This window comes from Rhodamnia argentea, chromosome 8 (genome assembly GCF_020921035.1).
Source record: "Rhodamnia argentea isolate NSW1041297 chromosome 8, ASM2092103v1, whole genome shotgun sequence".
Lineage (NCBI taxonomy): Eukaryota > Viridiplantae > Streptophyta > Magnoliopsida > Myrtales > Myrtaceae > Rhodamnia > Rhodamnia argentea.
The window spans coordinates 27,514,051-27,527,236 of record NC_063157.1 but is presented as its reverse complement, the minus strand read 5'-3'; the positions used below and the strand labels follow the sequence as shown (position 1 = coordinate 27,527,236).

The 13,186-nt window shown below is 41.4% G+C and overlaps 2 protein-coding genes across 3 annotated transcripts; both read right to left on the bottom strand.

Moving 5' to 3' along the window:
* Positions 1 to 1,006: 1,006 nt before the first annotated feature.
* Positions 1,007 to 4,695, bottom strand: LOC115738216 (general transcription factor IIH subunit 2). 2 transcript variants are annotated; one of them, XM_048284205.1, is made up of 4 exons: positions 4,150 to 4,695; positions 3,291 to 3,752; positions 2,633 to 3,005; positions 1,007 to 1,472 (listed from the first exon to the last, which is right to left on the bottom strand). In XM_048284205.1, exons 1-4 carry the CDS (start codon positions 4,435 to 4,437, stop codon positions 1,225 to 1,227), a joined length of 1,371 nt encoding a protein of 456 aa, XP_048140162.1. In that variant the 5' UTR covers positions 4,438 to 4,695; the 3' UTR covers positions 1,007 to 1,224. The 2 variants fall into 2 exon arrangements, with proteins under 2 accessions (XP_048140162.1, XP_030526631.1); XM_030670771.2 differs by having other exon boundaries at positions 1,007 to 1,437; positions 4,150 to 4,692.
* An 895-nt stretch (positions 4,696 to 5,590) lies between these two features.
* On the bottom strand, positions 5,591 to 11,263 carry LOC115738215 (transmembrane protein 209). Its single transcript, XM_030670770.2, has 7 exons — positions 10,904 to 11,263; positions 9,776 to 9,831; positions 8,779 to 9,683; positions 7,545 to 7,731; positions 7,018 to 7,203; positions 6,505 to 6,881; positions 5,591 to 6,082 (listed from the first exon to the last, which is right to left on the bottom strand). The coding sequence occupies exons 1-7, from the start codon at positions 11,095 to 11,097 to the stop codon at positions 5,942 to 5,944; spliced, it is 2,046 nt and encodes a 681-aa protein (XP_030526630.1). The 5' UTR covers positions 11,098 to 11,263; the 3' UTR covers positions 5,591 to 5,941.
* Positions 11,264 to 13,186: the final 1,923 nt, after the last annotated feature.

Genomic DNA, 13,186 nt, shown 5'->3' with positions numbered 1-13,186 from the left:
TTATCACATATTAGGCAAGAAAATCTTTGTCAAGGAAAATAGTTAGTTTTTATTTGTTTGATGATTTAGATAAAGTGATTTCCTTCTTACCAGAAATGGAAGATTTTTTTTTTCAATTTAAGCTTGTTGTTTTCAATTCGTGAGAAATATTTTATGTAAATCGTTTAATTTTTCGTCATCCAAACATCCCAAAATTGGCAAATAATTTCTCGAAAGCAGTTTTCTTCCAAAGAAACGGACCCTTATTTGGGCTTTGTTTTACGCAGTTGCGAAGTCGAGATATTCAAATTTATTGTGTTCATCAAACTGAAGAAATGTACCAACCAACGACAACGAACTCTAAAATCGGTATGTTTTCTACTTGGGCAGGGAAAGGCGAAACAAGTTGGGCAAGGCGTGGTATTGTTGCTTTCTCAAATGCAGATCCAAAGTTGCTCGAGCTCTCTGCTTTGCGCTATGTTCGGCAATCTTACTTTGGATGGTATTCGCTTCTCCTTTGCTAACAATTACCATCCAACCCCACTTCATTAGGGAAGTTTTACATACACTCCCAAGAAATTAGGTCTCTTTTGGTATTTGAGTCGATTCGATTCGGCTTAAAATCATAAACACGCAGTGGACATCAATTTCCGAACTCCATCCGAGGTCCGCTATTCCCAGCTGAAATGATTGTATCCGAATAACCGGAGGGACAATTCCCAATGTAGCACATGTAGAACTTATTAGATATGTAGCACTTGACATAACAAGCAATCTTCTCCTTGCTACTTTAACTTGGTTCTGAGCTCTCACAGACAATTTTTCCCCCCATAGACCAAAGATTCACTCTCCATAGGATGCCCTTCCTAGTCATTGGGAAACTAAGAAGAGAAAAATTCATGCTCCATCTTTTTTTGTTTTCCTAAGACAATGTTTAAATGATGTGACATTCAAGCAAGACAGGGGTTTAAACAATCACTAGAGAAGCGAAAGGAAAAGAAAATATACATGAAATTAAGTCAGCAAGGAATTAAACAATTTCCTTTCATCTGCATTTGTGAATGTTTCATCCGCATTATTCTTCTCTATATCAAGAGTTACACAAGATCAAGAACATTTGATATACCTCACGTCTGGAAGAAGGATCAATAATTCAATCCATGATTGATGCCTTACTTCTGAAAGCTGAGGCCTTTGCAACTTCTTTGAACAGGCCAATGATTCCAGATAACACATGTTAATTCCTTAGACATAGGAAAATACCGCACGTTGGCTCTGAGATGACCAAAAATTTAGGTTGCAGCCGTAGCTATTCTTCACTGGAGCTGACAGTCTTGAAATGTCTGAAACTCTCGCAACCGGGGCAGTTATGCAAACTTTCGTGAACATAAATATCACAGTCAATGCAGAAATACTGTTTGCATTTTGGGCATTCAACAGATAGGCTGGGCCTATTTCCTGATAAGAAGCAGCATACATACAGAACATAACATCAATGATTAGATTCAATTAGCTCCACGTTAAAGACATCAAAGAATAAGAAAATGGTCGGGAACATTTGCAAGATCATGAACCAACATAAAACATGCTAGCATACAACCAACCATCGTAATTAGTGAAACAAGATCAGATTCATCATTCATGAAGATTGAATCTTAAGGCATAAGCTGGTAATATCACATGATTGCAGAAAAACAGATCTTCCGTTGAACATAATAAAGTAGCCTATGACCCCTCAGATAAGATCAAAGAAAAATGACCCCTATGTATGATCTAGGAGAGTAGTCATCTGAAGAGAACAGGCCAGTGCCTGATGTGATAAAATAGTGGCAACCCTTCTCCATGTCTTTCATCACCATGCCGTACCAACATGCTTGCTGACATATGCATATAAGCATGCCTTCTCTTCCTGCCCTATGCGACCAGATAAGCACCATCTGGGACATACTTATAGTCCAGGCAATCCAATCAATCAATCTGTTCCTCACCATAAAGTTGTTTTGACACAACTTTGGGGAGCTCCACTTAACCAAGTAAAATAGTGAAGTTGAGGGATAAATGCCTTCACCAAATATAATATCCTCTCATGCTATGCCATTTGACGTTGCATGGATTACAACCTTCTCTAACTCAAACACACCTATGATAAAAGGCATGCTTCAAAGCAGACATAAGTAAAAACTCTCTTCCTCCCTCACCTTCAATATAGAGTCCACAAGTGTCAGATTTTGCTTAATTATGCACATCAATATCACGTACGGACAGAAAATGCACCTCAATATCAACCTCGGTCAATCACACTCCAGAAGAATTTACTAGAGGGCCATTTCCTTTCTCCCCTGGCATGAGGTATTGTTGAGGTCAACGGTGGACAGGCCTCATGAAAAGGTGAAAGTAAATATTTTACTTATGTCCGCCTACCTCAGGTCATAAATATTGCAAGTCTAAATAGCTTTCTTTAAGTTTCTAATATCATCTGAATCAGAATAAAAAGAAAAAGCAAGACACCTCACAGAATATGACTCAAGGCCCTCAACCCTATGATGAGAGAAGAGCACTAAAGCAGATTTCAGGACCCCAACAACTACTAAACTACTGTGCTGGTATTAACTTTGCAAGTAATCAGGATCGTGGTGGTCATGAGTTTACTAACCAGGATTGAGAAGACTTTGTCGACAACCAAAGCAAGATTTGGGTAGCCTGTGCTGAGAACTACTGAAACGTAAGGGAGTAACCTCGTCAAAAGGTGCAATAGGAAATAGATGATGATAGGACCTCGCCAAATGCGGAGAAGAAACAAGGGTGAGCCCACAAATACGGCATTCCGTAGGTAGTTCGCACACTCTTGCTTTGCATCTTGGACAAGTGTATCCTCCACCCCTAGCCTCTTTATGGCATAAACAAATTGAGATTACATTTTCTGCAGCTCTTTGGGGGAAACCCATCTTGATCAAATTAGCAACTGCAAACTCTGCTATTGCTGGAGGAGGGGGTGCATGCTCCAGGATCAACTCCTTAAAGTGAGACTGCATGAGTAAATAAAATATAATATCTTATGCAAGTATCAATCTTCAATTTCATGAGCAACTGAACAAATAGACGGGATTTTACAATTTATGAGCGGTGCATCCAAGATAGCATTGTGTCTCATACAGAAAAACTTCATGATTTAGATAATTGAACATCCCACGCACAAAAGTAGAACACCAGAAAACCTCCCGACTTTCTTGTCTATTATGTTTCTTGTTTGAAAATGATTACACAAGCGGTGTAGAATCAGTTAGCATGGAGAAATACTTTAATTAACTTACCTCATCTATGGCAACAGAGTACAATCCCCCCGTTTCTTGGCAGATGTGTTTGCATATGAAAATTTCAGCAGAGAGACCAATAACGGAACACCTGACTTTCGATTTTTTGCAATTCTGAATGGTTTCCATAATATCTCCAGGGTCACAAGTGCTTAGAGCTGAATTCAATACCAGAACTTCCCGATGACCGTATGATGGAATCTGTTCCAGATATCCACAAACAAGATCTAAGGCATTCTGCAGCGAGGAATCACCTGAGCACTCCAACTTGCCCATCAGAGCTTTAATATGGGATTCAGGACTTCCACCAAGATCTGTCAAGCAATTAGCAACCCCATCTTTTATGGTAACTAAACCTATTTGACTGAGTGGATTCTGGTCAAAGAATTCCCGGATAAAAGCTTCTACATGTTTTGCAACGACGGCCATGCGGCTGGGTCGAAAATCGGTCTCCGAGGCAGCCTACACAGATTTTTGGATACATCACTTTGAAAGTGAAAAGAAATCAAGAAACGCCCACAACAAAATGAAATTCAATGACCCAGTGCCATCTACTGCATAAAGAACGCATTTTTAGCACTGCTCAGGTTTCCCAGCCATGTAAGACAAAAGAAACCTACTATTAACGTAAAATTTAAACTGGCAGCTACATATCAAAGGTAATTGTTTCTTTCTTAGATCATTCAACCTGTCCTAATTCACTATGGGAGTGTATTGACATGAATAAGAAAGATTCAGTTTCCTTTACAATTTGATACTGGCAAATAAATGTTGCACTGCAATGCTCTCCAGCCACAAAAAGAAAAAAAGGCGAAATTTCGGCAATTAAATGGCCCTCGGAGAAGCACAAAATCATTACCCTGGAGAGGTCGATGACGACGTAGAGATACCGAATCAGGCCCTTCTGAATCCGAGCAGCTGCATTACTCGAAGCGAGAGAGCGAAGGCGCCTCCGATACTGAGCATGGTAAAGGGCCTTGTTATCGATGGGACGAAGCAAGCCGGACTCGTCCTCCTGAAGAGACTCCCAGGACCTCTCGTCGGCGTAGGCCCGTTCCCATGCCTCGAGGCCTCCGTCATCGACGTCATCCTCGTCGTCCTCTTCCTCCGCTTGCCCGCTCAGCCGCCTTCCCTCGCCGTTGTTCATTCCCGTCACCGCAAACGGACGATGGGACCGCTCCGCTCTACTTCAATCAGCCGGAATCGTCCCAAGACGGATCCGATCGAATATGTATCAAGATTCAAGACCAGGACCGCGGTGTGTCCAGAGGCACTCGAAGTGCTCGACGTTTTGCTGACCTTCAAGCTTCGCTCTGCTCATGGGAACTTCTCGAACGACGTATGTAGCAGTAGCAACGGAGTTACTGGAGCGAGAGATGAGCGCCGCAAATTAGAGTTGACTGGGAGTGGAGTCTGCCTTGTGACAATCGAGCCCTAATTGCGAAAATGAGGGGTTTTAACAAGATTTAAGGTATTCGACAAGATATAAAATTTAGTACGCATTTGGACACATACTGTCTTTGATAATGACATATAATGTAGGGGTGAGCAATTTCAAGCTCCGTACAGGTTCCACTTGGAACCCGAAACCCACCCATTGGAACAAATTTCTCATTTTTTGGAACCTCGAACCTACCCGTCATACCTTGGAACCTAGAACCTATCCTATCACAAGTTCTAAAATTGGTAGAGTGAGCGCTATAAAATCTAAGAGAAAGTAGAGGTAAGTGGTTTTAGGTTCCATACAGGTTACATTTAGAACCCGAAATTAATCCATTAAAACAAATTTATCATTTTTTGGAACCAGAAACCTAAAAATTTATTTGGCTCTAGATTATACACTCATTATCGGACGATATAAAACATTGTAGGATCGTGCAAAAACATATACAAAAAAAATATATAAAAATTTATTTCGGGATTTAGGGTCTAGGTTCCGGGTTTTAGATAGTGGAACCTAGAACCTACCAATTGAAATAGGTTCTTCAATTTTTGAAACCCGAAACCTATCTTACATACCTTGAAACCTGAAATCAGATCGGATCCTACGGGTTCCGATTCCAGATTCTCAGCTCTACCTTAGAACCATGCTCACCCCTAATATAATGACATAAAATAAAGCAATTACCCGATGAAAAATGATGAGGCAAAACGAGTCGTAAGCTATACATTAATATTGACCGTTGGATGAGCAATGTTTTTTCGGCAACTTGAGATACCAGGTATGCAGGACCAGAACATTTATGTAATACTGACATTAAGTTCAAAGATTCCGTCATAGGCTTGCTTTAAGCGTTGTATCAAGAAAACATTGCCCAAAAGTTGTGATAATCAATGAAGGTTTTAAGTTCTAAGTTCTAACCAGAGCAGTGATAAAACATTGCCCGAAAGTTGCATCGAGTTGTTAGCATCCTAAATTACAAAACCATACAGCGGGAGGTAATCCGTTTAGCAATTGATGGACTCTGGAAGGAAACGTCAAAGGACGACCACTAATAGTACCCAGTCGCATTTTAACTGCAAATGCGGTGGCCCTTTTGCAACAGTTGATTTTTGAAGGCCGGCGAGCTCTGAATCAGATGTGTGATCCCGACATGATGCTGACGCGTTTGCAGACCTGTTTCTCTCCCCTGGCTTCCCAAAGCAAGGTCTCAGTTCTCGTTATTTGTATCGAAAACAGGGAGGAGGCTCAAGGCCGACGACCCCAGATGCATGCCGCGAACTATGCCTCCGTACCCGACATTAATCCTGTGGCATAGGAGCAAGATAGAATCCCACATTGCGGTCCTTCCCTGCAAATAAAAGCCCAAGGTGACCCTTCATACGTCATGTGAGGAAGGACAAATTCCGTATGCAGAAAGTTTTGACAGCATGCACTAGGATTATGCCCTTTACAGGATTCGACGGGCTTGCATTGGTGGATTGGGCGTGCAAAACCTTGTCTCTAAGAATGCATCAACTCAGCCCAGTATTCAAGAGTAATGTTCCCCTCTTTCATTAATAGAACGAGATAAGTGAGTGCCTGTCATTTGTCTTCCCAAAGCATCCAGTGCTTTTACACCAGTCATTATTTAGAAACTAATCCTGAGGTGTGCTTTGCCTTTTGTTTCAATCATACTCCAGAAAATCCTAGCAGTAATGTTACATTGCAGTTACCCAAGATAGCCAAGCCTTCTAGATATTTAAATTGCAGGCCAAGATATCTTGAGCTTACCTGAAGAGAGAATTGCAGCTTCTTATCCCAATACAACGCAAAGACAGGAGGACTTTGTTTTCCTACAACCAGGATACAAGCTCCCGGGTGAAGCACAGAAGGGACAGCCGATACGGCAGCAACATACTTCTCCGGAAACCTCTCTTTTGGAGGCAAAACTCCCAAAAACAGGGGATTTTTGCTGGACTGTGCTCCAGTGTAGGATGTGGGATCGACATGTAGCATCCACTTCGGGTGCTCCAAGAATGCACAGAATAGATACAGGAGCAGATGAGAATCAGTGGGGACATCAGGAGTCCATTTCTTTTTCATCTGATCATAAACCTCTCCGCTTCCAAGAAAATCATAGTTCTTCACGCAGGTTCCCACAGCAAGCTCTGTTCAATAGAGAGAAACATCAAGTCGAAACTATAAAGTCCAGGATCTGGCCATTAAAAGGGAAAAAACATTCTCTTATGTTCATCAAGCAGAATCCATGAAAGGCAATATACCTTTGGAAAAATATCTGCATACCTCGTATTCTCTCTACCACATAATCCATACGAACACTGCTCTGGGGTAATAGACATTTAATCAATTCTCCCTTTAGCAACGCCTGAAGCCTCTGATGCTCAGTGATGGCATCGACACACTCCTGCATCAGAGGAATCAACGGATTTTGCAGAGGAGGTTGTTGCAAATTGGCTGTAGGCTGCTTTGCTGCGTAAACCATGCAAAAAAACAAATAAATAAAGCTAGTAGAAACAGATATATTTAGCCATTTTAACCAACACCAACAAATTACATGCCATTCTCTCACCCACAAAAAAAAACGTAACGCAGAAATCAATGATACAATAAGTACAGAATATAATGAGTGATTTGGCTTCACAGCACTCTCTTAAACAACAATAAAACAGAGGAGAAAGAAACACAATTATTTTAAAAGTTGGCAAAAGACAGGTAACAGTCAGGGCTTTCTTAATGCACTAAACCTACATGATAATACTCAGCAACGTGTGTTCACAGAAATGTATAAAAGCAATTAGGGCGATACTTACGCATGGCAGCATCAAGAACTTGAATAAGAGTAGCGCGTAACTGGTGAAGAAGTCCATCTTCATCCAGAGTATATGCAGGTAACCATTCTTTACTCCTGTCAATCTGAGAGACAGTAGAAGTCCCAGATACTTCTCCCACTTGACAAACTGTGATTGAAACTCCAAGCTTGGCTGCACCTTCCATCACCTAAAATCAGCATCAACCAAAATCAGCATAGCTAAAGCTATGTCTAAAGGATGGCTAGGCTCGGTAAATTCTTGCCCCTGATTCAGGGTTTATCTCAGTTTTTTCCCCCAAAATGGATAAATTCTTAGAATATGCTTGAAATGTTACAGACAGTAGAAAAATAGCAAGACATTTTGTCATTTGACCGCTCATGACTTCATTGCCATTTCAGAAGGCAATACTCTCGTCATTGAGTGGTCTACTCATCCTAATGTGATCTCTGACCTTAAAATCTTTAGATCAAATGTAAGAGCTTTGTGGATGACCAAGTGATTAAATGGGATTGTAGGATAATCTTGAGGATTATTTATTTAGGCAGGGATGAGTGGGCACCATGAGTTTTGCCCAAGTCTAGCCACTACATTGTGATTGGTAGTGAAAATTTTGTGATAACTGAAAACAGTCTGTTATCTAGAGTGAACCGGGAAAATTCTAAGAATGGATAAAGTGATGCCATGCCCAGCAATGGTAAACCTTATGCCATTAAGAAGTGAAGTGGTATCAATTACTTTCTATTTTCATACATTTTGCCCAGTGGATATCTATTATCATTCGTTTCATTTTGTTCAAAACAATCTCAAGAGGTCCAAACTCAACCAAAAAGAATACTACAATCTCCGCAGCCAGATATGAAGACTAACCCATTAATATACCATGTAAAAGCCTAGTAAAGCCACCAACACAACCCCAAAGACCCCAAGCCAATCAGAGATGTTACAAAAGCACCTTGTTGGTATCTGGAATCTCCCAAATTTAATTTAGTTGAAAATTTACATCACTTACTCATTGCCAACATAAACTGAAAAGTCATCTTTTTGGATACATATATGTAATGCTACATATACGATATGTTAGCAATAAGCATAGACAAAACATACATTATACTTGAAACTCCGGTGAACCACCTTTTAATTCAAATGGACATTGACTCATAAGCTATGAAAAGAAAATATAATCATAATACTTCTTGGTATAGTTGTTAGCAAATTGGGGTGTAAGATGACAGACCTGAATGTGACTGCTTTCAATCTTCTTAAGCAGAGGATTGAGCAAAACTGAAGAAAACCACTGCCTGAGACGGTCATGCCACAACTCAATTTCAGGGTAGATACCGAGATGTTCAAAAGCTTCAACTGCCTCTTCCAATGACATTGGTGGAGGAAGGTCACCCTCTCCTTTCTTGGGAGGTGTGCTGAACTTTTGGGAGCCAGGAGACATCCTCACCGACCTCAGAGGAGTGCTCCTTGTAGTTCCAGAATTATTAGCTGAACTGACTACAGTGTTTGGACTTGCTATGCCAAAACCCTTGATCGTAGGAGATGGAGTGGCCAGTTTCCCAGCTGATTCAGTGATCTTCTCATCAACTTCTGCCAAAAACTGTTCAAGTTTCTCTTCTGATGTGATATCCTTCATAGGTGATACTCGATTACTCAACCATGGGCTTGAGACAACAGAATCAGGACCAGGTGAGTGTTGAGAAGAAGGTAGCGGCGAGACAGCTCCGGGCACAAGATACAAAGAAGAAGAACCTGGCGATTTGGATGGGGTGCCGACTGGTCTACCCTTACTTCCTCCAGTAGAAATCAATTTATCGGTGCTAATTCGAGATGAACGATTTGAACTGGTGATTGTTTGATGAAGTGGGACGAGAAGATCCGAACTAGGTGTTAAATGGGCTTTGGATTTTGGAGGTTTCTTTGATGGTTCGGACACAACCTGATTGGCCCTCGGCTTTATCCCCAAAAGTGCTAACTGGCGCGTTGAAAGAGTAGGTTGATCCTTGGTTCCAACAGAGGGAGATAACAGCACTCCACTATTTCTTGATATATGCAGAGATATAGCTTTAAAGAGTGCAAACAGAGCCCCCAGAAAAAGTAAAGCCACAGCAGTCTGCAGGATCTTGGCAAGAAAATCTGGAGAAGGAAAAAATGGTATTTATCCAAAAGCACCTAAATCAGCATGTGAAACAGATATAAGACAAAGAGGCTGAAACAGAATGACTTACAAGCTGTCTCCTCAGACAGATTTTTGAGCTTCAGATAGTCAATGAACGCATCCTCCCTTCACAAATTCAAGCAAGTAACTTGTCAGCTGCTGAAATTGAAAGGAGAAGGGTGGCTACTGAAATTGGACAAGAATGGACATTCCTTGCTGGGGATAAAGCATCAAAGTTTAACTCTAAAATGCAATCTCTGGTTGGCAACTAACAGCTCAAGATAAAATGCAATTTCATGATACTTCATTCTGTCAAATAATTCCATTGCCACTGGTCCAACCAGCTTCAGCCTTACAAAAGGGATGAAAATGAGTATGGCTATGGTGGATCCCAAGGACACAGGCAAAGGTGCTGGATCCTGGGTGTTTCATTCGCAGCAGTCCCCAGTCCGAAGAGAGAGAAACCCATCGTCTTGATTGCTGAAGGACATGTTATGTTGGTGCGAGCTAGAGACATTTTTTTTTCTTGGTCAGAGCTAGAGACATTGACAACCATATTTCTACCTCATTTCGCACTTTTGTCGCTTGGAAAATCATCATCCAGTTTTGTTGGATCAGAGTTCAATACCCTCGATTTAGTAAGAGCAAGAAATCAGCTTCATAATGCCCCAATTATTGGCAAGGCAACTCTATTTGCACCTGGATTCACTTTTTCCCCAATCAAAGCATAAACTCGTACTCTTCAGTAGTTTCAATACTTATGGAGGCACGCATAATGTGAAGGCAATAGCACTTGCACTGCAAAGAGTAACCACTAGATCGTAATGTCCATTGGTTACAAATCCTGGAGCTAAGTTCCTCTAAAACCCCGCTCAAAAACCCTAATCCGTCCCCAAAAATTCATCATTTCTATACTAAGTGCAGACCAAGCCACAGCAATTTTAAGCACCAAAAAAAAAAACAAATCGAGCTACAGGGAAATGGCAAATCAGCGTCACGGAGCTACCCCGATGCCACGAACAAAACTATGACCAACTCAAGCACACAACAGGACATCAAGCACACAACAGGACATGATTCTCGGTCGTAAATGCAAACGAGCAGGTTCACAAGACTATTAGCCACCCCGTAGCTTCCGAAATTCAGCTAATAAAATCAGAACCTTAGACGGCAAACGCCTCTGCCATGTGGCGCGTACCTGGAAGAGAAGGAGAGGAAGGCGAAGGCGCTGGCAGAGGAGAAGAAGAAGGTGGAGAGGAGAGTGAGCTTCGAGGGTACGAGGCTGTTGGCCGCGAGAGCAGCTGCTAAGGCTGGGTTCCGGTACACGGCGAACTTGCTCGGCTTCGCCGTCGCCTGCGGAGGCGATGCTCTGTCTCTTCCACCTCCGTCCATCTTCGGAGCCCGAGAGAGAGAAGGGATTTGTTTGTTTTAAGGCATCGATGCCGATACAAGATACGAGGTTCTTAACGTCGTCGTCGTCGCCGTTCGAGCGCCCTGGTTGGAGAGCTCCGAAGTTGCAGCCGCTCCTAGGTCCGATTCAAAATGGGGCTCGGTTTTCTTTTTCATTTTTCTTTGTCCTTCTCTATTTAAATCCTGTCCAAACTCTTTTTTCTTATGCAAATAAAAAATAACTTAACATGACACTAAAAAAATTTCAAATAAGGGCAGCTCTCATTTTTTCAAAAAAAGATTTTAAGTGTACTTTATTTCAAAAAAGGGCCTGAATTATTATGATTCTTTCAAAAAATAGCATAGACAAAGGGTATTTTTGTCATTTTAGCTTTTAAAATTTTTTTCTTTTCATTTTTTAATTTCCTTTTCTTTTAAATTCTTTTTTTTTCTCCTCTCCCTTCCCCGGGCCATGTTTAGCCTCAAGCCGGGGTCACCACCGGTGCTCAAGCGGGTCGAGGGAGGAGGACAAACAACGACAGTCTATTTAGCCAAAGCGGTAAGTTTGTCGGCTCGTCTCCGATGGCATCCTCCCTCCCGATCGTCGCCCACACTTGCAAGAACCGTCGGAAGAACCTCTCTCTTTGATCAAGCTTCATGTACGTCTCCAGCGTCTCGGTTCGATGACTTCTACCCGGCGACCTCCCTCATGTAAGTTCCTACTCATCGTGCGTCATCCCCGAATGGAGCTCGGGTAAAAACCAAGAGAGAAGAGACGAGGGAGAAAGAAACGAGCTTTTTTCCAAATTACGCGAATATTTTTTTTACCAAAATAGGTTTAAAAAAACATATTTACCAATTTGGGGTCTGCGCGGCGATTTTGGTGCCGATCGGGTGAAAGCCCGGCCTTTTTCGAAAAGAAATCATAATTTTTTTAACGTTTTTAATAACAATTATTTTATTTATAATTTTTTTCTTTTGAAGCTTATTTTTATAAAGTAATTATCAATAATTAATTCAGGTATATAATTAATAAATAATTTTGTATTTATGTAATTAATTAAGAATATTCATAAAATAAAAGTGCTGAGATATATGAAAAACATGTAATTTTTATAATAGATAATAATCGTTAACCGCAATTACATCTACTGACGATGTCATCTTCTTACATGACCTCCCGTTCCGCAATCGGGTTCTTTTCGATTCTCGACGGGTCTAGTATTGTACCGACGAAGACGAGGATCCGGCTGAGGAGGATATGTAGATGATGAATGCATATCTTGTAAAAATATGTCATGCCCAAACGGTACATATCCTACTAGAGGAAAGCCTAGATAAAAAGGAGAGAAATCGGATCCATATGAAGCGGGAGAAGGAGAAGGAGCCGGAGTCTACGGCGGTGGATTGTCGAGAAATGCAAAAGTAGATCCTTCGGGAAATGGGGCGGCAAACCGGGCGAATCCTATACGAAACATGTCCGGCCTAATCCCGTAATGAAACTCGAAGCGAAATATGTTGTATGACACTCTAAGGTGTAAGGGACGACATCGCTAACTACATGAGCTCAAGGAGTCCTCCGGATTGGCCGAACAGGCTTACGTGAATCGTTACCGTGAGGGCCAACGGGTCTTCTGTAGTTGCTGGTTAGGGTGGCGGCAACATTGTCGCCCGCCTCTCCTCATTATAGGCATATAGTACTGCCCTAGCTATCCTCCCCACATTTGCCCAAGCTTGACGAGATAGACGTGAATTTGTTATATGTAAGATTTGTTCGACGCCATCACCCCGGTAATGATATCACAAGTAACAAAAGTTATCAAATGCAAATAACTTATGTTATTAAAATATAATTAATGAATTAAATTGAAAGTATTTACACGAACCGTTGAACCCATTGCAACTCCCGTAATAGAAATCTACTTTCGTGTGTGTCTATGGAACCACTCCATATATTCTGAATGAAAGTAAAGTTTATCCGTTGCGGGATCGGCATGGGCTATATATTCGGTACGTCTGTCCCACATAGCAATCTATCGTCCGTACTTAGCTGCCTAATCTTTCCCAGGTGACCTATTGTCAATATCATGCA

Coding starts and splice junctions, on each gene's coding strand:
- LOC115738215 (XM_030670770.2), bottom strand. CDS start 11,097: ATGGACGGAGGTGGAAGAGACAGAGCATCGCCTCCGCAGGCGACGGCG. Junction 9,832..10,903: donor TTCCTCTCCTTCTCTTCCAG/GTACGCGCCACA, acceptor GAATTTGTGAAG/GGAGGATGCGTTCATTGACT. Junction 6,083..6,504: donor AGCTGCAATTCTCTCTTCAG/GTAAGCTCAAGA, acceptor TTTTATTTGCAG/GGAAGGACCGCAATGTGGGA.
- LOC115738216 (XM_048284205.1), bottom strand. CDS start 4,437: ATGAACAACGGCGAGGGAAGGCGGCTGAGCGGGCAAGCGGAGGAAGAG. Junction 3,006..3,290: donor ACTCTGTTGCCATAGATGAG/GTAAGTTAATTA, acceptor TTACTCATGCAG/TCTCACTTTAAGGAGTTGAT. Junction 1,473..2,632: donor ACAAAGTCTTCTCAATCCTG/GTTAGTAAACTC, acceptor ATCTAATCATTG/ATGTTATGTTCTGTATGTAT.